The 23,440-nt window shown below is 38.0% G+C and overlaps 1 protein-coding gene across 3 annotated transcripts in view; it reads left to right on the plus strand.

The window, feature by feature from the left end:
- The first annotated feature begins 8,361 nt into the window (after positions 1–8,361).
- POLQ (DNA polymerase theta) overlaps positions 8,362–23,440 on the plus strand; it is a 106,851-nt gene continuing 91,772 nt past the window's right edge. The window contains exons 1-5 of one of the 3 annotated variants that reach the window (XM_061167063.1): positions 8,362–8,649; positions 9,137–9,316; positions 11,465–11,595; positions 13,070–13,226; positions 14,654–14,762. In XM_061167063.1, coding sequence (XP_061023046.1) covers positions 8,469–8,649; positions 9,137–9,316; positions 11,465–11,595; positions 13,070–13,226; positions 14,654–14,762 — 758 coding nt within the window. In that variant the 5' untranslated portion in view covers positions 8,362–8,468. Of the gene's footprint in view, positions 8,650–9,136; positions 9,317–11,464; positions 11,596–11,626; positions 12,556–13,069; positions 13,227–14,653; positions 14,763–23,440 lie in introns of those variants that run through there. The other 2 variants (XM_061167065.1, XM_061167064.1) reach the window with 2 other exon arrangements.

The following is a 23,440-nucleotide window of genomic DNA, read 5'->3' on the forward strand; positions in this document are numbered from 1 at the left end:
CTTTACTCATTTGTGTTACTTTTTTTTGGCCTCTGTGGGCATGGAAATGTTTAAATGTAAAGAAATTAATGTAAAATGTTAACAGCTATGGAGACATGGTAAGATTGAAATGCTATGGTCAGCTGAATTATGCCAAAGGGGCTTTTTTTGGTTGTCCCTGATCTCTCTTTCCTTTGCACCCTACATTGACTCCATAAGCAAACTACTTTCAGTATAAATGCACAATCTGATCATTTTCACCATTTCCACTGTTACTAAAAAGGCACCAATATTTATTTAATGGAGAAGCGCAACAGTCTTATAATTCATTTCCTTCATTCTGCTTTTGCTCCTGTACATTTTTCTTCTTTTCTCTTTTTATCTTTTTCATGTAAGACCCATGTCATCTTTTAACATAAATTGTTGTTGTTCAATCTTTAAGTCCTGTCTGACTGTGCAAACTCCATTGACTGCACTACACCAGGCTCCCCTGTCCTCCACAATCTCCCAGAGTTTGCTCACATTCAGGCCTATTGAGTTGGTGATGCCATCTAGCCATCTCATTCTCTGCTGCCCGCTTCTCCTTTTGCCTTCAATCTTTCCCAGAATCAAGGTCTTTCCCAGTGAATCTGCTCTTTGCATTAGGTGGCCAAAGTATTGGAGCTTCAGCTTCAGCATCAATCCTTCCAATGAATATTAAGGGTTAATTTCCTTTAGGATTGACTGGTTTGATTTCCTTGCAGTCCAAGGGATTCTCAAGAGTCTTCTTTAGCACCACAGTTTGAAAGTAGCTATTCTTCAGCGCTTAGCCTTCTTTGTGGTCCAGCTCTCACATACATGATTACTGGAAAAATCATAGTTTTGACTGTACAGACCTTTATCAGCAAACTGATGTCTCTGCTTTTTAATACACTGTCTAGTTTTGTTACAGCTTTTCTTTCAAGGAGCAAGTGTCTTTTAATTTCATGGCTGCAGCCACCATCCACAGTGACTTTTGAGCCCCCCAAAATAAAGTCTGTCACTGTTTCCATTTTCTCTCCATCTATTTGCCATGAAGTGATGGGACTGTATGCCATGATTTTAGTTTTCTGAGTGCTGAGTTTTAAGCCAGCTTTTTCACTCTCCACTCTCACACTCATCAAAAGACTCTTTAGTTCCTCTTTGCTTTCTGCCATAAGGGTGGTGTCTTCTGCATATCTGAGGTTATTGATATTTCTCCCAGCAATCTTGATTCCAGCTTGGCCTCATCCTGCCTGGCATTTTATAAGATGTACTCTGCATGTAAGTTAAATAAGCAAGGTGGCAATATACAGCCTTGACATACTCTTTTCTCAATTTTGAACCAGTCATTCTTCCATGTCTGGTTCTAACTGTTGCTTCTTGACCTGCATACAGGTTTCTCAGGAGTCAGGGAAGGTGGTCTGGTATTCCCAACTGTTGAAGAATTTTCCAGTTTGTTGTGATCTACACAATCAAAGGCTTCTATGATACAATAAATTGATGCATGTTTTTTCCTAGTTCTTCAATTGTATATATGTGTGTGTTTTTCACAGCTGAGTGGCTTGCGGGATCTTAGTTCTCTAACCAGGGAATGAACCCCTGACTCCCTGACTCCTGCAGTGGAAACACTGAGTCCTAACCACTGGATCACCAGGGAATTCCCTTTTAAAATTTTTATTTCTTTGAATTAAAGAAAAATTAAAATAAACGAAATAAAATTTTTTTTTTTAAATTTCTCCATTTCTTGCATTGCAGCCAGAGAATGAGATCAGTATATATTTACTTTGGTGTTTGTTGACCTTCCTCTTTGGCTTAATTTATAGTTAATTTTTATAAATATTACATTGTTACATGCATGTTTGAAATGAGAGTGTTTTATTATTTGGGTACAGAATTACATATAAAAGCTACACATAATACGGCTTATTCACTCACTGTATTACTCAAAATTTTATATCATAATTATTTTGCCTGCTTGCTCTATCAGTTTCTTAGTTGTATTAAGCTCTGTTATGTTGGTAGATGTTTTTCTTTCTCCTTTTAATCCTATTTTTGTTTTATATATTTTGAGTCTTTGTTTAAAGCTTATACTTTTCTAGAAATTAATAAAAATAGCTCTCAGTCTCCCTCTCTTTCCAAGTCTTCCAGGCTGCCTGTGTGTCAAGATATTCCACAAGAGAGACTTTCATTATTTCACTGCATGTGCTGCTCAATCCTCTCTCCAATTTCTAATTCATACCTGGTCTGAGAGTGTGCTCTTGCCTAAGAAGATCTGAGCATTTTTCCAAAGGAGACCAGGACAGAGGCAGAGACTCTGATGCAAAAGGAACCACAAGAAAGGTGGCCGAGAAAGGTGAAGGAGAGACACAAAGATGGTAGTAGAAAGTAGTGAGATGCACTCTGACCTGAGACAGACCAAGAGCAGAGGAGTGAGACAAGATGAAGGGGCTTGAGGGACCAATGGAGGGTTAGCAATTCTTGGCTGTGCTAGGAATAGTATTTGGACAGAGCAAGTAATGTATAATTTAAAAAACCTGAAACATAAAATAGAGGTGGAGGATAGGTAACACACAAGATCCTGGGACAACTGAACTATAGATTAAAAAAAAAGTTGCTCCTATTGATTGCTTCTCATTAGGTTTTAAACCCTGTGCCAGTGTGTATATGTGCATATTTTTATGGAACCCCTCTGCTAATATGTGAGATTATCCCCACTTTGCTGATTATATCACTGAATCTCAGAGAACTGAAGTGAATTGAGACTATCTCTCTTTTCTTTGACATTACAGAAAAAAATTTAGAGAAATCAAAGAGTAAGATGGAAAGCAGGGAATTAAGTCATAAGTCCCACTCCAGTGTTCTTGCCTGGAGAATCCCAGGGATGGCAGAGCCTGGTGGGCTGCTGTCTATGAGGTCGCACAGAGTCAGACATAACTAAAGCGACTTAGCAGCAGCAGCAGCATAAGTTCCAATACCTTGGGCACCTGATGAGAAAAGCCAATTCACTGGAAAAGATTCTGATACTGGGAAAGATTGAGGATGGGAGGAGAAGGGGAGGACAGAGGATAAGATGGTGAGATAGCATCACCAACTCAATGAACTTGAGTTTGAACAAACTCTGGGAGATAGTGAAGGACAGGGAAGCCTGGTATGCTACAGTCCAAGAGGTCACAAAGAATCAGACTTAGTGACTGAACAACAACAACACCATGAAAAGATTATCACAATAAGTTTAGTAAACATCCATCATCTCATGTAAATGCAAACTTAAAGAAATAGAAAAAGTTTTATTTTCTTGTAAGGAGAACTCTTAAGATTTACTCATTTAACAACTTTTGGATATAATATACAGTGATATTCATTAGATTTATTATGTTGTATGCTACATCCCTGAGAAGCACAGACTTTATTCAGTCTAGAAGATTCTGTTTTAGTTAATTCACCAGTTTGTGTGAATTTCATTATTTTTCATATAACCTTGGCAATTTCAATAGATAAATTACTCATCATTATTTGTGCAAACTTATTAAAATAATCAGATGACATCTTTAAAAATATACCAATTGTTATCGAGTTTCCCTTATTTCTGTGTTTAGCAGTATCAGTCCAAACCACTGTAGGACAGCATAGTTTCCTTAAAATTCTGGATATTTTTATAAAATATAAAAAACATCTTTTAAAATTAGAGACTAAACTGGTAAAATCAGAGAATTCCTTATCAGACAGAAATATCAAATAATCATAGAACTAAGTAGAGAAGTAAGTGAAGCATTAGAATCAAAACTTTCCATAGTGATGTCTGCTGATCCCTGGTGGTCTGGAGTGTGGATTTCAACAGATTATGTGTTCTGGGAGATAGGACTCTGGGGTTCCTAGCAGGTCCTGGGGTAAGATCTAAAATCCCCCATGTAGAGCCAAACCCCAAAAAGGATAGCCCCCTCAGAAAGGAGAGCTGAGAAATATCTGTCCTGAAGACTGAGATGGTGAGTGTGGAAGCTGTGCAAATTTGGCTCTGGATATCAAACATTACGCTAGTGCTAGTGCTTAGTTGATCACTTATGTCCTACTCTTTGTGAACTTTTGGACTGTAGCCCACCAGGCTCCTCTGTCCATGGAATCTTCAAGGGATCTTCCCTACCCAGGGGATTAAGCCATTGTCTCCTGCCCTGTACAAAACATAATGAAAGTGAAGTCACTCAGTCATGTCTGACTCTTTGCGACCCCATGGACTGTAGCCTACCAGACTCCTCAGTCCATGGGATTTTCCAGGCAATAATACTAGAGTGGATTGCCATTTCCTTCTCCAGGGGATCTTCCCAACCCAGGGATCAAACCCGGGTCTCCAGCATTATAGGCAGACGCTTTACCATCTGAGCTACCAGGGAAGTCAAAACATAATAAAGGTTCAAAAATCAAGGTCTTCCCTTAGGCAAGGTTGAAGACTTTCCTCTCTGGTATTTGGAATTTAGGCCGCAGTTCTTGTTTTTGGATGGATCACTGGATGTGTGACACAGTCCAATTTTTATACCAGATTTGAACAGGAGAATGGCCACTTGGCTCAGGTAGAAGTAGATGAAGTGTTTGGTTTCACGTGTCACATGACTTCCACCATGTGGTGCCAGCTGGGGTTGTACTTCTTGTCAAACTCCTTCTTGATATGGACTGCAATGTCCTTCTCTATATTTAAAATGGGCCGTAATTGATATGTCTCCTAGGTATCTGGCAGAAATACATGCAAAAAACTTTTCAAGTGCTTTAATGCAGACCTTGAAGATTTACCACAGATAAAATTCACGGAATCCAAGCTCAGACACAGTTAAAAGACAGGGGGGAAATACTTCAGGTGTATTAATTAGCATTAATTATTATGGTAACAGCACACAAAATATTTAACATTTTTGAGAAGTAAACTTCTCTTTTCTATTTTCTAAGAGCTTTAAAAATATTTACTTTTAATTGATTGATGATTGCTTTACAATATTGGTTTGATTTCTGTCATATAACATGAATTAACCATAGGTGTACATACGTCCCCTCTGTTTTGAATTTTCTAAGAGTTTTTTAAATTAGAAATTTATGTTGAATGTTTGAAATAAACTATAAACTTTAAAATATTCTTTAGGCTTTTCAGAAAGATGACACAAATCAAGCCTTTCAAGTTCTTCCAAGTTATTTTTCTCAGTTGATCATAGTTCACCTAATAAGAATAGAATAACTTTATGGCAGATTTCTTTTGTTTATTCTTTTTACATCAAGGTGCTGGATTTATATTAGGAGCAATATTAGAACATTTATATAGCATTTTCTCTCAACAGTACTTGTATGTGGTGAGGACTGTTCTAAGCACTTTACACCTATTAACTTCAGTTCAGTTCAGCTCAGTCGCTCAGTTGTGTCCGACTCTTTGCGACCCCATGAATCGCAGCAGGCCAGGCCTCCCTGTCCGTCACCAACTCCCAGAGTTTACGCAAACTCATGTCCATTGAGTTGGTGTTGCCATCCAGCCATCTCATCCTCTGTCTTCCCCTTCTCCTCCTGCCCCCAATCCCTCCCAGCATCAGGGTCTTTTCCAATGAGTCAATTCTTCCCATGAGGTGGCCAAAGTATTGGAGTTTCAGCTTCAGTATCAGTTCTTCCAATGAACACCCAGGACTGATCTCCTTTAGGATGGGCTGGTTGGATCTCCTTGCAGTCCAAGGGACTCTCAAGAGTCTTGTCCAACACCACAGTTCAAAAGCATCAATTTTTTGGTGCTCAGCTTTCCTCACAGTCCAACTCTCACATCCATACATGACCACTGGAAAAACCATAGCCTTGACCAGACGGACCTTTGTTGGCAAAGTAATGTCTGCTTTTTAATATGCTATCTAGGTTGGTCACAACTTTCCTTCCAAGGAGTAAGCGTCTTTTAATTTCATGGCTGCAATCACCATCTGCAGTGAATTTGGAGCCCCCCCAAATAAAGTCTGACACTGTTTCCACTGTCTTCCCATCTATTTCCCATGAAGTGATGGGACCAGATGCCATGATCTTAGTTTTCTGAATGCTGAGCTTTAAGCCAACTTTTTCACTCTCCTCTTTCACTTTCATCAAGAGGCTTTTTAGTTAATCTTTACTTTCTGCCATAAGACATATTAACTTAGTGCTCATAATAACCAAATATTAATAGTTGTTATTCTCATTATCTCCATCATAAAGAAAGAAAGTGAAGAAAGAAGTCTCTCAGTCGTGTCCGACTCTTTGTAACTCTTTGTGACAGGGGACTGTAACCTACCAGCCTCCTCTGTCCATGGGATTTTCCAGGCAAGAGTACTAGAATGGGTTGCCATTCTCTTCTCCAGGGAATCTTCCTGACCCAGGGATCAAACCTGGGTCTCCCACGTTGCAGGCAGATGCTTTACCTTCTGAGCCACCAGGGAAGCCCCATCTTCATTATATAGACGAGGAAAAGGAAGCTCAAGGAGTTAAGCAAGGATCACACAGCTACTAAGTCTTCAAACACAGACTGGCTGGCTTCAGAGTTACACTCTGGACCCCTATGCTACACTGCATTTCAGAAAGATCCTCCATGACTACATCTAAATTCAGTTCAGTTCAGTCGCTCAGTTGTGTCCAACTTTTTGTGACCCCATGGACTGCAGTACACCAGGCTTCCCTGTCCATCACCAACTCCCGGAGCTTATTCAAACTCATGTCCATCGAGTCGGTGATGCCATCCAACCATCTCATCCTCTGTTGTCCCCTTCTCCTCCCACCTTCAATCTTTCACAACAGAATTAACATCTAAATTAGGATCCCTTTTATTTGATAGTACTTTTTTTTTCCTCCGGAGTGTTAGTACAATTTAAAATTATCAATTAATTTTTCAATTAGTTTATTTTTTTCTTCCCAATTATTTTTATTAGTTGGAGACTAATTACTTTACAATATTGTAGTGGTTTTTGCCATACATTGACATGAATCAGCCATGGATTTACATATGTTCCCCATCCTGAAACCCCTTCCCACCTCCCTCCCCATCCCATCCCTCTGGGTCATCCCAGTGCACCAGCCCTGAGCACTTGTCTCATGCATCCAACCTGGACTGGCGATCTATTAGTTTAATATCTGTCTCCTTTAGTCTCTTTCTCTTTGAGAGCAGGAACCATTTCTTGCCATTTTCCTGTATATACCCAGTGCCTAGCACAGTAGACTCAATAGTAGATGCTCAATAACTAGTTGAGTAAATGAATGAAAGCATAAAAGGTAACTAAGAAAAATGTTTCTTTCATGGAGTAATGACTCCATCGTGTGGAATTTTAGAATATTGTCTAAAAAAATTTTTTTTTAACAAGATAGGTTTCATAGAACTGATTCTCCTATTTCCCAGGCTTGTATTAGAGGCTTTGCTGTTGTTTGACTTGTCCTTTTGGGATTTTTAGAGCTATAGGAAAGCATCGTCTCTTCAGGGCAGGCCTAACTAGATTTGCATGGTGAAACGAATTGTGCAATTAGGTGAATAGCAGGTATCAGCTTAAGTCCAGAGCTCGCTTGATTCTACCTTACCAAAAGGTAAAGCATCGATCCACTAATAAGCTCTTGGTTCCGAATGATCACTCTGGCACATCCACAGCCCCTTCCGTGCAGCGTTCTACTACCTAAGAAGCCTATCTGTGGCAGTACCGAACTCGCCACCATATATTCCTTACAGTGTATAATGACTAAAGTAGAAATTGTGTACAGAAATAGCCTCTGCCCTACAATCATACACCAGGAGAGAGTAAATTGCACTCCATTCTAATCCTAAAATTTACTGGTATAATGTTTTGCACATATTGTTGTTCAGTGGCCAGATCGTGTCCCACCCCATGAAATCCTTGCCACCCCATGAACTACAGCATACCAGCCTTCCCTGCCCTTCACTATCCCCTGGAGTTTGCTCAAATTAGTCGATGATGCCATCTAATCATCTCATCTTTTGTTGACTCCTTATCCTGCATCAGGGTGTTTTCCAATGAGTCAGCTCTTCGCACATACAACCTGTAATAATTATTTTTAAAATACCAATATGTTAAATAGAACTACGTCTCTAATCTACCTATTATGGGCAGTTCATTTTATGAAGTTAGCGTAACCTTGCTATTTAAACTAGAAATGGACAAAAAGAAAAGTAAAAATTTTAAGCCAGTATGATTATAGTTGGAGATTATATATACTGAGCCTGTTTTTTCCCCGGTTTAATCTAGGTCCAACTCTGTTTCTATTACACGAACCATCAAGAGAGACGCAGGAGGTCTAAACCTAGCGAGAGCCGCTCCTTCCCCAAGAGTTTATGGTCCTCGGGTTACTCTCGCCACTGGAAACTCTATGGTCCCGGGGCGGGCTGGGAGGCGTGCGTTTTAAAACCGTGGCGGGAAGATGGCGGCCGCATTTGTCGCCAGGGTCAGTTTTTCCCGAGCGGGAGGACGCTGGGACTCTGCGTTTCCCTGAATGGTGGAGAAGATTTCGCGATGAATATAACGCGCTGGAGTGGGAAACAGCGACGTTCAGCATCAGGCTTAGACTCCTCTTCGGGAAGCGGCGTTGACGGCAGTGACAGCCCCTTGCTGCTTTCCGGGCCGGTGCTGAGTCCACCTCCGGGCCTGGGACGCAGCTTGAAGGATCGCGGGCGCCGGCCGGCCGGAGCTACAGGTACTCCCAGGCACTCCGTGGGCAGCTCAGCCGGGCTACTAGTCGCGAGGTGTCCTTTCGGCGCGGAGCTCGCTCGTTTGCAGGGCCCGCTCAGCTCCTACTCCCTTTCTCAGTTTGTGACCCCGGCCCTGAGCGGCATGTCACTTTCTGTTGACAAGGAAGAGCTGTTAGTCCGTGTTCAGAGACCTGGTGTTAGTCTTCAAGTGGTTTCTGGGTTTTTATTCTTTCGACATTTATTTAGAGAAACAACTTACTAGTTGGCCAAATCTCATCACCTGTAAGGGATTCACGCCTAATAGTGCCCAGTACTACTCCTTACAGATACTTATATTGGATGTGTTTTATGGCAGGCTATATATAACACGTAAGGAATTCCTAAACTCAGTGGAAGGCTAATTACTGAAGTCTTATGTTAAAACTAACTATGTCCTTCCCTTTTTTTTTCTTGTTTTTTTGTTTGTTTGTTTTTTGTTGTTTTCCGCAAAAGGGGAATGCAAGCAGACGTTACCTGATGATCAAATAGACAAGCTGCTGTTGGCAAATTGGGGACTTCCTACAGCGGTTCTGGAGAAATATCACAGTTTTGGTGTAAAAAAGATGTTTGAATGGCAGGCAGAGTGCCTTTTGCTTGGACAAGTCCTGGAAGGAAAGAATTTAGTGTATTCAGGTATTCTAGTTTGTGCAAATTAATTTCTGTACCATTTTTAAGACATTATGAATGTAAAGAATGCTCTACTGAGGTAAGGCAGATGAAATTTATAAGTAGAGAAAGTCTTAAAATATATGAAAAGCAGAGTTTCATCATATGCATACCTAAGTTATGAAAATCCCATTATATGGTGGGGTGGGGAAAGGCAAAATCCCTGCAGTTTAAGGAGAGTTATCTGCTTGCCTTTCCTCTCAACATACATTCATCCCAGTGTGAGCATGCAGTATGAGATGTAAACCTGTTCTTCCCACAGTTGATCTCAGTTGCCTTTCAGTGTGTGAACATTTTACAATACATATCTGTTTATAAGTTGACCTCATGTTCGAGTATATACATAAAACCCTATGTAATAATGTACTTTATGAAAGGTTATATGGGCTTTCAAGAGTAATTTTGACTTATAAAACTTTTAATCATCTGTCTTTAGAATACTGACTTTAGAATCTAATCACTTGGTAAGATGTACTTGGTTTGTATCAGTTTTCTCTGAAGTTGTGAGTTATCCAGATTTTTCATTATGGCTGACAAAAATAGCTAGGAAATTTACTATCAATAGATATAAATTCTCAGTGGATATGATGAGTATGAATAAACTCCAGGAGATAGTGAAGGACAGGGAAGCCTGGTGTGTTGCAGTTCATGAGATCCCGAAGAGTGTGACACGACTTGGTGACTGAGCAAGATACAACTTCAGGCTGTTTACTGGCCGTGTAACCTTGCAGATTACTTGAGAGAGAGGAGGAGAAGAAAGAGAGGGAGTGAGAGTGCATAGCGGAAGCATGAGTGCCTGGTTGTGGACTTAGAAAAGTTTTTGGCACATAGGAAGTACTGGTAACTGCTGGTGGCAGTTAGTGGTAGTTGTAGAATGCCCTGACAATTTCAATTGCTTAAATACTTGGGTGTCATTCATAACTGTGGTCACCAACTCGCATAAATTTATCACCAGGTCCAGTGTCTGTTACCTCAAATATCTTGATTCTGTTTGTTCTTGGGTGCATTACCTAGTTTACTATCACCTTCTAGTTTATGCAATAGCTTTGTAACTAGTTAATCTTTTCTTTCTGCTCTTCCTTTGCTTCTGCAGCCAAAGTGAGCTCTGTAAAGTACAATTATGAATTTGTCACTCCTTTTCACGTTCACCTAACTCACTAATCACTCTCCATTGCTTTCAGGATAAATTTCTTACGTGGTATGATTATAAAACTTTTTTCTTGTGGCGCTTTCATGTCTCTTTTGCTCTCCTACTTGTGGTAACCTACTCCAGTATTCTTGCCTCGGAAATCCCATGGACAGAGGAGCCTGGCAGGGCTCCAGTCCATGGGGTCGCAAGAGTCAGACACGCCTGACTGACTAAACCTGCCTACTTGTACTTTTTGTTTCAGACATTCAACTGCCATTTTCTGAATATACCTGACTTTCCTTTAGACCTTTACACATGCTGTTTTTTCTTCTTGAGATTTCTTTCTTTTTCCCTTTTTTGCTCCTTTGAAGTTCTGTTTCCTTTCCATAACTCCTTATAGTTCTTGTCCTTCAACATTTATCATAGCTTCTATCACAATGTATTTAAAGTGTTTATTCCTTCACAGCAGGGTTTTTAACTATTCAGTACTTAAAGGATCTTTAGGTATAAGCTAGGTACTCAGTAATATTCACCATTTATTGCTAATATAAAGATTTCTTTGTCTCTATTTTCACTGGGAGAGTATTTAGAAAGCTGGTTTAAAGTTAGGCATTTCAGAGTTATAAAGGTTTCAAATGATAGGTGGTGGCGGTTTAGTTGCTAAAGTTGTGTTCTACTCTTGCGACCCCATGGACTAGTCCTCCAGTCTCCTCTCTCCATGGGATTTCCCAGGTAAAATACTGGAGTGGGTTGCCATTCCCTCCTCCAGGGGATCTTCCCAACCCAGGGATCAAACCCACATCTCCTGTATTGGTGGGCAGGTCCTTTACCACTGAGCCACCAGGGAAGCCGTAATGATAGTTTGTTGTTGTTGTCCAGTTAACCTTGAGCTATTTAGTCACTGGGTATGATTTAAAGCATTTATTAATGCACTGTATCAAATATTACTTATTTTTGTGATGATCTTGTGGAATAACATCTTTTAGCTCCTACAAGTGCTGGGAAGACTCTGGTTGCTGAGCTACTTATTTTGAAACGGGTATTGGAAATGCGGAAGAAAGCTCTTTTTATTCTGCCCTTTGTCTCTGTGGCTAAAGAGAAGAAATACTATCTCCAGGTAATTTTTTTTTTTTTTTTATGAAGTTTGAAATTGTGAAAGGCCTATTATTGGCAGCTTTGGCTTTATTCATTTGAAATAGAATTATAAAAGCAATTGGAAAATAAAATTTCTTTTATTACATCTCAATCCATGGGGTTACAAGAGAGTGGTACATGACTTAGCAACTAAACACGACCAGTGTAGCTTTAAAAATTGACCATTTATGAGAGGAAACTTTAAAATTACTGCATAGAAGAGAAAGGACAGTTAAATCAAGAGTAATTGGTGAAAACTATATAAAAATTTACAAATGTTCCTTAGAAAATAGAGTGCTTTAATTAGCATATAAATGTACAGATTAAGAATCAACATCTTAAGTGAAGAGTAGGACTAAGCTGAAGCATGAAAAGGAAGTATGTTTGAGGAAGCATATCCCTACCTAATTGGGAACATTTGGGAACATTAGAGGATGAAGAACAACATCCACTGATGCGCATGTACAGCTCCAGTTGTGTGTTCTGTTCTGCTATTCTGCAAAAATGAATGGTAACAGTATACATTTGTGTGATACATGGTCTTTAAGGCATTTTACAAGTATAATACTTCATTAAATAGAATAAAGTTTATTCTGATTTCTGCAGTGAAAAAATGTGCTTTTGGAATGGCAAGATTATTGTACTGGTAATCCAAAAAATCTGAGTTCTAGTCCCAGTTTTGCCACTAATTGTGTCTTCAGGCCAGACACGTTGTAATCTGCTGGATTCAACTTTTTCATTGGTAAAACGAAACTATGGGTTAACTCAATAAATACTCAGAAACATTTTACTGAATGACTAGCTCTAAAATTCAATGGTTCTGTAAATTTTTTTAACGTTATTTCAGAGACCAAATAGCCAACAAAGCTGGTTCTGCATGGTAACATCTTTTCAACTTAGACCAAAGTAGGAAAATGATGTAAGGATCCTTTTTATTGAGAAGGTATGTTAGTTAAAAGTTAAACTAAAAAAAAACAAAACAAAAAACCACCCACTGCATTTGAGTTTTGAAATCCTTTCTTTTGTTATATAAAAAAACTAGTTTTTAGAAAATGAAAATATTTTCCTCATGAAATATAAAAAATTTGTTTCTGAACATATTATTACATTAGTGTTAAAGAACTAGTTTCTTGCTTGTTGATTAGATAAAAAATGTTAGTGCTTAAGGTAATTTTTGTTTTCTTCTGTAAGGCTCTTTCTTCTATAAGGAGCTCATAGAACTCATTAAGTATGCCATTTTATTCAACTCTGCTTTAAAAGAAAATCTCTCCTGAGTTTTGTCAATTCTAAATCTTATTTTTAGTGTTTGATTCTAAAAAGAACCAATGTGCCTTGACCAGGAATAAGCAACAGTTGTCTGATAAATGTCTTTTGATATTTATATCTATGCCTGGGGAAAGAACCAATTCAATATCCATAAATTCTCAACTCTTATTTTTCCGTTTTACTCAAATCAGAGTCTATTTCAGGAAGTAGGAATAAAAGTAGATGGTTATATGGGCAGTACCTCTCCAACAAGGCATTTCTCTTCTTTGGATATTGCTGTCTGCACAATTGAGAGAGCCAATGGTCTGATCAATCGCCTCATAGAGGAAAATAAGATGGATCTTTTAGGTAAGTAAATAAGGAAATAAGTGTATACTTTCTCTATTTTTGATAGAATGGAGTGGAGCTATTATGATTTCTGTATATTTTATGTTTTATTCTAATGTATGTCATCTTCTGGAGGTAAGAAGTGGCATCTATAATGTTAGGAACTCTGTTAAAAATTTTAAGTTTTGCATCCTGCTGATGTTACTCTACTTATTTGTATGTTTGCACTTTACAAAACATAAAGATTATCTTTGAGTCCTCAAGACATTTCTCATTGCTTCTTTCCTGATAAAGTTTACCGGGAATAGAAGGGAATAATCTTCCATCTCTGCAATTAGTGTATATGTATTCATTATCATATTCTGGTACTAGGATATCTAGATCAGGCCTGGACCCAGAGACTACTATTTAGCAGGCTAGGGAGCTATAGAAATTAGCACTGTATTTGAGCTTGGAACTGTTCTGTCTTAATCCTCTTTTTTTTTTTTTTAACCACTTGGGAAAGCTCACCATGTAGAGGTAGCAATAGGAAGAGAATGGTTTTAACAGCGGTGGAAACTGCAAGAATATCAGTTAGTTATTCATGTTATCTTGGTGAACTTAAATGGTAAAATTAGGGTGGGATAGAGGTGGGGAGTCAAATAAAAAATTAATTAGACATGGGCTTTGCTCTGTCAGGCTTAGTGAGAGGAATCACATTCATCAGTTTGTATCAGAATTGTCAGATTGTGTTGTATTAGGTTAAGTGTTATATCCAGTACACTTAGCACAGTGCCTGGCACACTAGATAGAATAAATATTTTTTGGATGAATGAATGAATTCTGAAATAACTTATCATACAATATGATTTTGAAATAGCTTACTGATGAGGAAGAAGAACATCATGTATCATTAGGAAATAGTCTGAAAGATCTGTATTTTCGTAGGGGTATTTGGACTGGGTCAGAGGACACCAGTGCACATGTAAATTAAAATGTTTAACTAAATGAGGCATTGGTTGATAACTAGATTTTTGGTAATTCTTGAGCATTATTCCAAGTACATAGATTAGTTTCTCCAAGTAGAGGAGAAGAGAATTATTATATTTATGTTTTATAGTAGGGTGAGTCACTAGTCTACCATAATCAAACAAAAACACCCCCTTAAAATCATTTATTGCTTCTTGATCTGATTCTGTTTTCCTGTGCACTTGCTAACATCAGCATGGTTGCCCTGGTTGTTTTCCCCGTAGAAAAGTCAATCCACTGAACAATTTTCAAGGATGTCTTTGATTTTCTTTGTACATATATTTTACAAGGTTGCCAGCTAACAAGCATTTGAAATTTGTATTACCTGCAATGTACTGTAATAACAATTGTTTATAGTACAAGATTATGATACTCAGTCCTTCAAAATTCTTAGAATTGTGAGATTCTATAAAACCTAGTATCTGGAAAAATCTCTTTAGGAATGGTGGTTGTGGATGAGTTACATATGCTGGGAGACTCTCACCGAGGGTATCTGCTGGAGCTTTTGCTGACCAAGATTCGCTATATTACTCAGAAATCAGCATCTTGGTAAGTATCTGAAATAGTTAAGTTCTTGAGATTCCAAACAATGTTGAGGAAGTGCAAAAGTGTTTAATAAATAGTTGTTAAATACATTAAAGGAGGGTAATACTTATTTAGAACAAACTCATGTATAGCAGTTTATTTTTTTTTTTCCAAAAGAAGTACTTAAGTGTAGGAGTGATTTTAGATTATTTTGGTAGAATAATTTGAATATTTTGTAGAATGAAAACATTCTTAAATTTTTGCTCACCACATTTAGGATAGAATTTTAAAAATCCAGTTTTTGTAGTTGTTAACTATACACACATGTAAGTAGTCAATGCTAATTACAAAAAATAGCATTTCTTTGTCCCCTACTTTCCAAAGTCTTACAGCTTTTTAAAATTTGACTTAGTGATATCTCTAAATACAGTTACTTAAGTTTTTAGTTTTACACATTATATATTGACTTTATTATGGAAAATAAAGCTCTTTTTTATATTCTTTACTCACCCTACCCAATTTCCTCCTCTACCCTCCTTAGTTTTTCTTTATGCTCTGATTATCCATTCTCCAGATATGTTTATGTCCTAATTTTGCTTAATTCTGTACTCAGTGTTACCCTATTATGATGTATAAGGGCCATTATCAATGAGCCATGTGGTATAATTATTTTTACTTTCTAAATAACTTTTTGTTTTCTCTGAAATTAATAAATGTCTTTTCGTTGATGGCTTGATTTTCTATGAACTTATCACTGATTTATCTCCAGCTTCTTCCCACTTCTGTAAATTTCCATCCAGTATGTTTCAACACATTTGCTGTTCTGCCAAATTCATTTTCTTGAAGTTTCTCCTCAAGTCTCCTGGGTTGTTCCAATTTAGTCTATCTATGCTGGCAGCTGTTATCTTAAAAATCTCTTTTTATTAGTATCATTCATTCCCATTGCTGTTTGCTTGCATCAGAGCCCCCTTTTTTGTAATCACATGTATTTCTCTACTTTCCAGTTTCAGTGGGGATATCTTCCAGGAAGTTCTACCTTATTTAAGCGGATAGGCTATAATGGGTATAAATTTTTCAAAAATTAGCATCTCTGAAAATGCCTTGCAATTATTTCATAGATTTTCCAGGTACAAAAGTCAAGAAAATCTAAATCTAAATACTATTCTAATGCTAACAAAATCTAAATACTTTTAGAGTTTTTAAGATAGTACTTTATTTTTCTCATTACTACTGAGAAATCCAGTACCATGCTTTTTTTTTTTTCCCACAAGAAACCATCAGTTTTATTAACATGTAATATCACACAAAGCCAGAATAAAACCTTTTCCAATCAGTACCATGCTTATCCTTCATTCTTTGTATAAATTTTAAAAATTTTTTCTGAGAGGTTTTAAGACTTCCTTTTCTTCCTGAGTATTGTGAACTATCACTGATGTATCTTTGTGTTGGGTTTGTTTTGTAACATTGAGCCGGGTACTCAGTAGATGCTTTTAATCTAGGAGCTCTTGTCTTTCAGTTTGTGAGACTTTAACACCTCTTGTACAGTATGTGGGAAAACATACAGATTATCATCTATATCCCAAATTAGTAGTGATATAGAAGATATGACTAATACAATTAGCAAATTTGACCTAATGGATATGTGTAGAATAATTACCAAAGATAAGCAGGATATATATTCTTTTTAGTTACATATGAAACATTTATAAAAAAAAATCTGTATGCTGAAACAAAATATCTTAAAGGATTTAAGTTATTTAAAATATAATCTATGACAGCAGTCTGATTAAGCCAGAAATAAGTATAAGAAAAACATAACTAAAAGATGCCCACATGTCTAGACATTAATAGATATATTTTGACCCATTTTGGAATGAAAAAAATAATCACAAAAGAAACAGGAAAATAGTTTGGAATTGAAGTATAATAAAAATATCTCCTAATAAAACATGTGAAATGCAGCTAGAATTGTTTTTAAAGGGAAATTGATAGTATACAGTGTGTATATTATTAAAGAAGAGAGACTGGAAAATTAATAACTTATCTATCTCTAAAACTTAAAAAAAGAATAGTAAAATAATGTCACAGAGAGTGGAAGGAAAGGAATACTAAAGACCAGAGCAAAAATGAATGAAAGAGGAAAGTCATCCTGAACATTAAAAAAACTCTACAAGTCAATGAGAAAAAGTATAATCTAATATATCAGTGGGTAAGGAACTTGAACAGACATTTTTAAGAGGGTATCCAAATGGTTTCTGAACATGAAATGGTGCTTAATTTCATTAGTAATCAAAGAAATGTAAATTACCTCCTCAAAGAGAGATTACCACGCACTGTCCAGAATGTCCAACATACTGACAGTGCTAAGTGGTGACAATGCTAAGTGGAAAAGTAAGGAAGTTCTAGCGATAGCAGTCAGACAAAAAGAAATAAAAGGAATCCAAATTGGAAAGGATGAAGTAAAACTGCTGCTGTTTGCCTATGACATGATACTATAAGCAGAAAATCCTAAAGATACCTCCAAAAAGCTACTAGAACACATCCATGAATTATATAAAATTGCAGGATACAAAAGTAATGTACAGAAGTCTGTTACATTTCTGTACACTAACAGTGAATTATCAGGGAAATTTAAAAAACAATCCCATTTATAATTGCATCAAAAAGAATAAAAATCCTAGGAATAAGTCTAAGGAGGTAGAAGGCCAATACAATCCTTATCAATTACCAATGGCATTTTTTGCATACATAGAACAAAAAGTCTTAAAATTTCGTGGAACCACAAAAGACCCCAAATAGCTAAACCAATGTTGAGAAGGAAAAATGGAGCTGGAGGACTCAGGCTCCCTGACTTTGTACTATACTATAATGCTTTAGTAATGAAGACAGTATGGTACTGGCACAAAGACAAACCTGTAGATCAGTGGAGCAGTATAGAAAACCCAGAAATAAACCCATACACCTGTGGTCAATTAATCTATGTCAAAGGTGGGGAGAGAGAACAATGGAGAGAAGACAGTTTAATTGGTTCTGGGAAGACTGAACAGCTGCATGTAAAATGATGAAATGAGAGCATTCTCTAATATCATATACACAAATAAACTCACAATGGATTAAAGACCTAAATGTAAGACTAGATACTACAAAACTCGTAGAGGAAAACATAGGCAGAACACTCTTTGACATAAAATGCAGCAAGATCTCTTTTTCACCCACCTCCTAGAATAATGAAAAGACAAAAATAAGCAAGTGGGACCTAATTAAAAGCTTTGAACAGCAAAGAAAACCATAGACAAAATGAAAACTCACAGAATGGAAGAAAATATTTTGAGAATGAAGTGACTGACATGGGTTTAATCTCCAAAATAGATAGCTATGCAGCTCAATATCATAAAAACAACAACCCAATCAAAAAATGAGCAAAAGATCTAAATAGACATTTCTACAAAGAAGATCAGTGGAACAGATTAGAAAGCCTAGAACTGAGCCCTTACTGTTTTTTTTTTTTTTTTTGAGTTATCAGTTTTATTCATTGATTTGTTTTTGTTCTGGGTCTTTGTTGTGGCACATGGGCTGTTTGTTGCTGCATGCAGACTTCTCATTATGGTGGCTTCTCCTATTGCAGAGCATGGGCTCTACAGCATGGGCAATGAGCTCATATTTATATGGGAAAGTAACCTATGATATAGGCAAGAATATACAATGGAGAAAAGACAGCCTTTTCAGTAAATGGTGTTGGTAAAACTGGACTACTCTCATACCATGCACAAAAATAAATTTAAAATAGATTAAAGACTTAAGACCTGAAACTGTAAAACTTCCAGAAGAGAACATAGGCAGTATGCTCTTTGTGTCCATGAATGTCCAGAAGTCTCTGGAGGAGGCGTGGGTTGGTGGTGGCCAGCTGCAGGATTAGGGGCACTGAGGGTAATAGTGCCTGCATGGGACCTTTTGAAGGAGGTCTCCATCATCTTCATTACCTACACCATAGTTTGTCCTCAGTTCAAATAACAGAGAGGGAACAGAGCTCTGCCCTCCAACAGAAAATTGGATTAAAGATTTACTGAGCATGGCCCCACCCATCAGAACAAGACCCAGTTTACCCCTCAGTCAGTCTCTCCCATCAGGAAGCTTCCATAAGCCTCTTATCCTTCTTCAGAGGGCAGACAAACTGAAAACCACAATCACAGAAAACTAACCAATCTGATCACATGGACCACACACAGCCTTATCTAACTCAATGAAACTGTGAGCCATGCCATGTATGGCCACCCAAGACGGACAGGTCATGGTGGAGAGTTCTGACAAAATCTGGTCCACTGAAGAAGGGAATGGCAGACCACTTCAGTATTCTTGCCTTGAGAACCACATGAACAGTATGAAAAGGCAAAAAGATAGGACATTGAAAGATGAACTCCCCAGGTCGGTAGGTGCCCAATATGCTACTGGAGATTAGTGGGGAACGTGCTGCAATTCATGGGGTCTCAAAGAGTTGGACACGACTAAGCAACTGAACTGAACTGAACTTCAGAAAGAATGAAGAGATGGAGTCAAAGCAAAAACAACACCCAGTTGTGGATGTGACTGGGATGGAAGTAAGGTCTGATGCTGTAAAGAGCAATATTGCATACTAACCTGGAAAGTTAGGTCCATGAATCAAGGCAAATTGGAAGTGGCCAAACAGGAGATGGTGAGAGTGAAAGTCGACATTTTAGGAATAAGCGAACTAAAATGGACTGGAATGGTGAATATAACTCAGGTGACCATTATATATACTAGTATGGACTGCAAGGAGATCAATCCTGGGTGTTCATTGGAAGGACTGATGCTGAAGCTGAAACTCCAATACTTTGGCCACCTCATGCGAAGAGTTGACTCATTGGAAAAGACCCTGATGCTGGGAGTGATTGGGGGCAGGAGGAGAAGGGGACGACAGAGGATGAGATGGCTGGATGGCATCACCGATTTGATGGACATGGGTTTGAGTAAACTCCTACAAGAGTTGGTGATGCACAGGGAGGCCTGGCGTGCTGCGATTCATGGGGTCACAAAGAGCTGGACACAACTGAGCGACTGAACTGAACTGATGGGCAAGAGTCCCTTAGAAGAAATGGAGTAGCCATCATAGTCAACAAGAGTCTGAAATGCAGTACTTGGATGCAATCTCAAAAATGACAGAATGATCTCTGTTCATTTTGAAGGCAAACCATTCAGTATCATAGTAATACAAGTCTATGCCCTGACCAATAATGCTGAAGAAGCTGAAGTTGAATGGTTCTATGAAGACCTACAAGACCTTCTAGAACTAACACCCAAAAGAGATGTTCTTTTCATTATAGGGGATGGAATGCAAAAGTAGGAAGTCAAGAAATACCCAGAGTAATGGGCAAATTTGGCCTTGGAGTACAGAATGAAGCAGGTCAAAGGCTAACAGAGTTTGGCCAAGAGAACTCACTGGTCATAGCAAACACCTTCTTCCAAGAACGCAAGACAAGACTACACATGGACATCACCAGATGGTCAATACCAAAATCAGACTGATTATATTCTTTGCAGCCAAAGATGGAGAAGCACTATACAGTCAGCAAAACAAGACCTGGAGCTGACTGTGGCTCAGATCATGAACTCCTTATTGCCAAAGACTTATATTGAAGAAAGTAGGGAAAACCACTAGACCATTCAGGTGTGACCTAAATGAAATCACTTACGAATATACAGTGGAAATGACAAATAGGTTCAAGGGATTATATCTGATAGACAGAGTGCCTGAAGAACTGTGGATGGAGGTTCATGACATTGTACAGGAGGCAGTAATCAGGACCATCCCCAAGAAAAGAAATGCAAAAAGGCAAAATGGTTGTCTGAGGAGGCCTTACGGACAGCTATGAAAAGAAGAGAAGTGAAAGGCGAAGGAAAAAAGGAAAGATATGCCCATTTGAATGCAGAGTTCCAAAGAATAGCAAGGAGAGATGAGAAAGCTTTCCTTAGTGATCAATGCAAAGAAATAGAGGAAAACAATAGAATGGGAAAGACTAGAGATCTCTTCAAGAAAGTTAGAGATACCAAGGGAACATTTCATGCAAAGATGGACACAATGAAGGACAGAAATGGTATGGACCTAACAGAAGCAGAAAATATTAAGAAGAGGTGACAAGAATACACAGAACAAAAAAGATCTTCACGACTCAGATAATCACGATGGTGTGATCACTCACCTAGAGCCAGACATCCTGGAATGCAAAGTCAAGTGGGCCTTAGGAAGCATCATTACAAACAATGGAGGTTTGTAGTGGAGGTTAAGGAATTCCAGTAGAGCTATTTCAAATCCTAAAAGATGATGTGAAAGTGCTGCACTTAATATGCCAGCAAATTTGAAAACTCAGCAGTGGCCAAAGGACTGGAAAAGGTCAGTTTTCATTCCAATCTGAAAGAAAGGCAATGCCAAAGAATGCTCCAACTACTGCACAATTGCAGTCATCTCACACACTATCAAATTAATGCTCAAAATTCTCCAAGCCAGGCTTCAACAGTATGTGAACCATGAACTTCCAGATGTTCAAGCTGGATTTAGGAAAGGCAGAGAAACCAGAGATCAAACTGCCAACATCTGTTGGATCATTGGAAAAGCAAGAGAGCTCCAGAAAAATATCTGCTTTATATGCTAAAGCCTTTAACTGTGTGGATCACCACACACTGTGTAAAGTTCTTAAAGAGGTGGGAATACCAGACCACCTGACCTGCCTTCTGAGATATCTGTATGCAGGTCAAGAAGCAACAGTTAGAATTGGACATGGAACAACAGACTGGATCCAAATTGGGAAAGGAGTACATCAAGGCTGTATATTGTCATCCTGCTTATTTAACCTATATGCATTGTACATCATGAGAAATGTTGGGTTGGATGAAGCACAAGCTGGAATGAAGATTGCTGGGAGAAACATCAATAACCTCAGATATGCAGATGACATCACCATTATGACAGAAAGTGAAGAAGACCTAAAGACCCTTTGATGAAAGTGAAAGAGGAGAGTGAAAAAGTTGGCTTACAATTCAGCGTTCAGGAAACTAAGATCATGGTATCCAGTCCCATCACTTCATGGCAAATGGATGGGGAAACAGTGGAAACAGTGGCAGACTTTATTTTTTTGGGCTCCAGAATTACTGCAGATGGTGACTGCAGCCATTAAATTAAAAGACACTTGCTCCTTGGAAGAAAAGCTGTGACTAACCTAGACAGCTTATTAAAAAGCAGAGACATTACTTTGCCAATAAAGGTCTGTCTGGTCAAAGCTATGGTTTTTCAAGTAGTCATGTATGGATGTGAGATCTGGGCTATAAAGAAAGCTGAGCTCTGAAGAATTGATGCTTTAGAACTGTGGTGTTAGAGAAGACTCTTGAGTCCCTTGGACAGCAAGGAGATCCAACCAGTCCATCCTAAAGGAAATCAGTCCTGAATATTGATTGGAAGGACTGATGATGAAGCTGAAACTCCAATACTTTGGCCACCTGATACAAAGAACTGACTCATCTGAAAAGAGCCTGATGCTGGGAAAGATTGAAAGTGGGAGGAGAAGGGGACGACAGAGGATGAGATGATTGGATGGCATCACTGCCTCAATGGACATGAGTTTGAGTCAACTCTGGGAGTTGGTGATGGACAGGGAGGCCTGATGTGCTGCCATTCATGGGGTCACAAAGAGTTGGACACAGCTGAGCGAGTGAACTGACTGAACTGATGCTCTTTGATGTTGATTTTTATCAACATAATATTTTTAGGATATGTCTCCCCAGGCAAGGGAAACAAAAGTAAAAATAAACAAGTGGGATTATGTCAAACTATAATAAAAATTTTTGCACAGTGAAGGAAACTTTCAGCAAAACAAAAAGGCTGTATACTGAATGGGTGATCTTTGCAAATGATGTATCCCATAAGGCATTAATACCCAAGATATATGAAGAACTCATATAGTTAAACATAGTAAAAATCTGGTTAAGAAATGGGCAAAGGGTGTGAATAGACACTTTTCCAAAGACATACAAATGATCAACAGGCAAATGAAAAGTTGCTCACCATCACTAATCTGTAGTGAATTATAAGTCAAAACCCTGGATACCACCACACATCTGTCAGGATGACTTATCAAAATAGACATCAAATAACAAATGTGTCAAGGATGTGGAGAAAAGGGAAACCTTGTGCACTTTTGATGGGAATATAAATTGGTACAGCCACTATGGGGAAGCAGTATGGCAAACAGTATGGCAGTTCTTCAAAAAATTAAAAACAGTATGATCCAGCAATTCTACCCTTGGGTATTTATCTGAAGAAAACAAAAACACTAATTTGAAAAAGATATGTGCACACCTAGGTTTAATGCAGGATTATTTATAATAGCTAAGATATGGAAGCAACCTAAGTGCCCATCAATAGATGAATGGTGTATTTATATACAGTGAAATATTATTCAGCCATAAGAAAGAGGGAAATTCTGCCATTTGTTACAACATGGATACACCTGGAGTTTAGGACAGAGAAAGACAAATACAGTATGATTTCATTTATATATGTAATCTAAAAAAAGAACAAACAGTAGTTTGACATTAATAAAATTGAATATACTATATGACCCAATAATTTTATTCCTAGGTATATACCCTATAGAAATTTATGCACATTTGTACCAAAAGACATGCCAAGAATA

The sequence above is a fragment of the Dama dama genome, chromosome 19 (assembly GCF_033118175.1).
Source record: "Dama dama isolate Ldn47 chromosome 19, ASM3311817v1, whole genome shotgun sequence".
NCBI classification, from domain to species: Eukaryota; Metazoa; Chordata; class Mammalia; order Artiodactyla; family Cervidae; genus Dama; species Dama dama.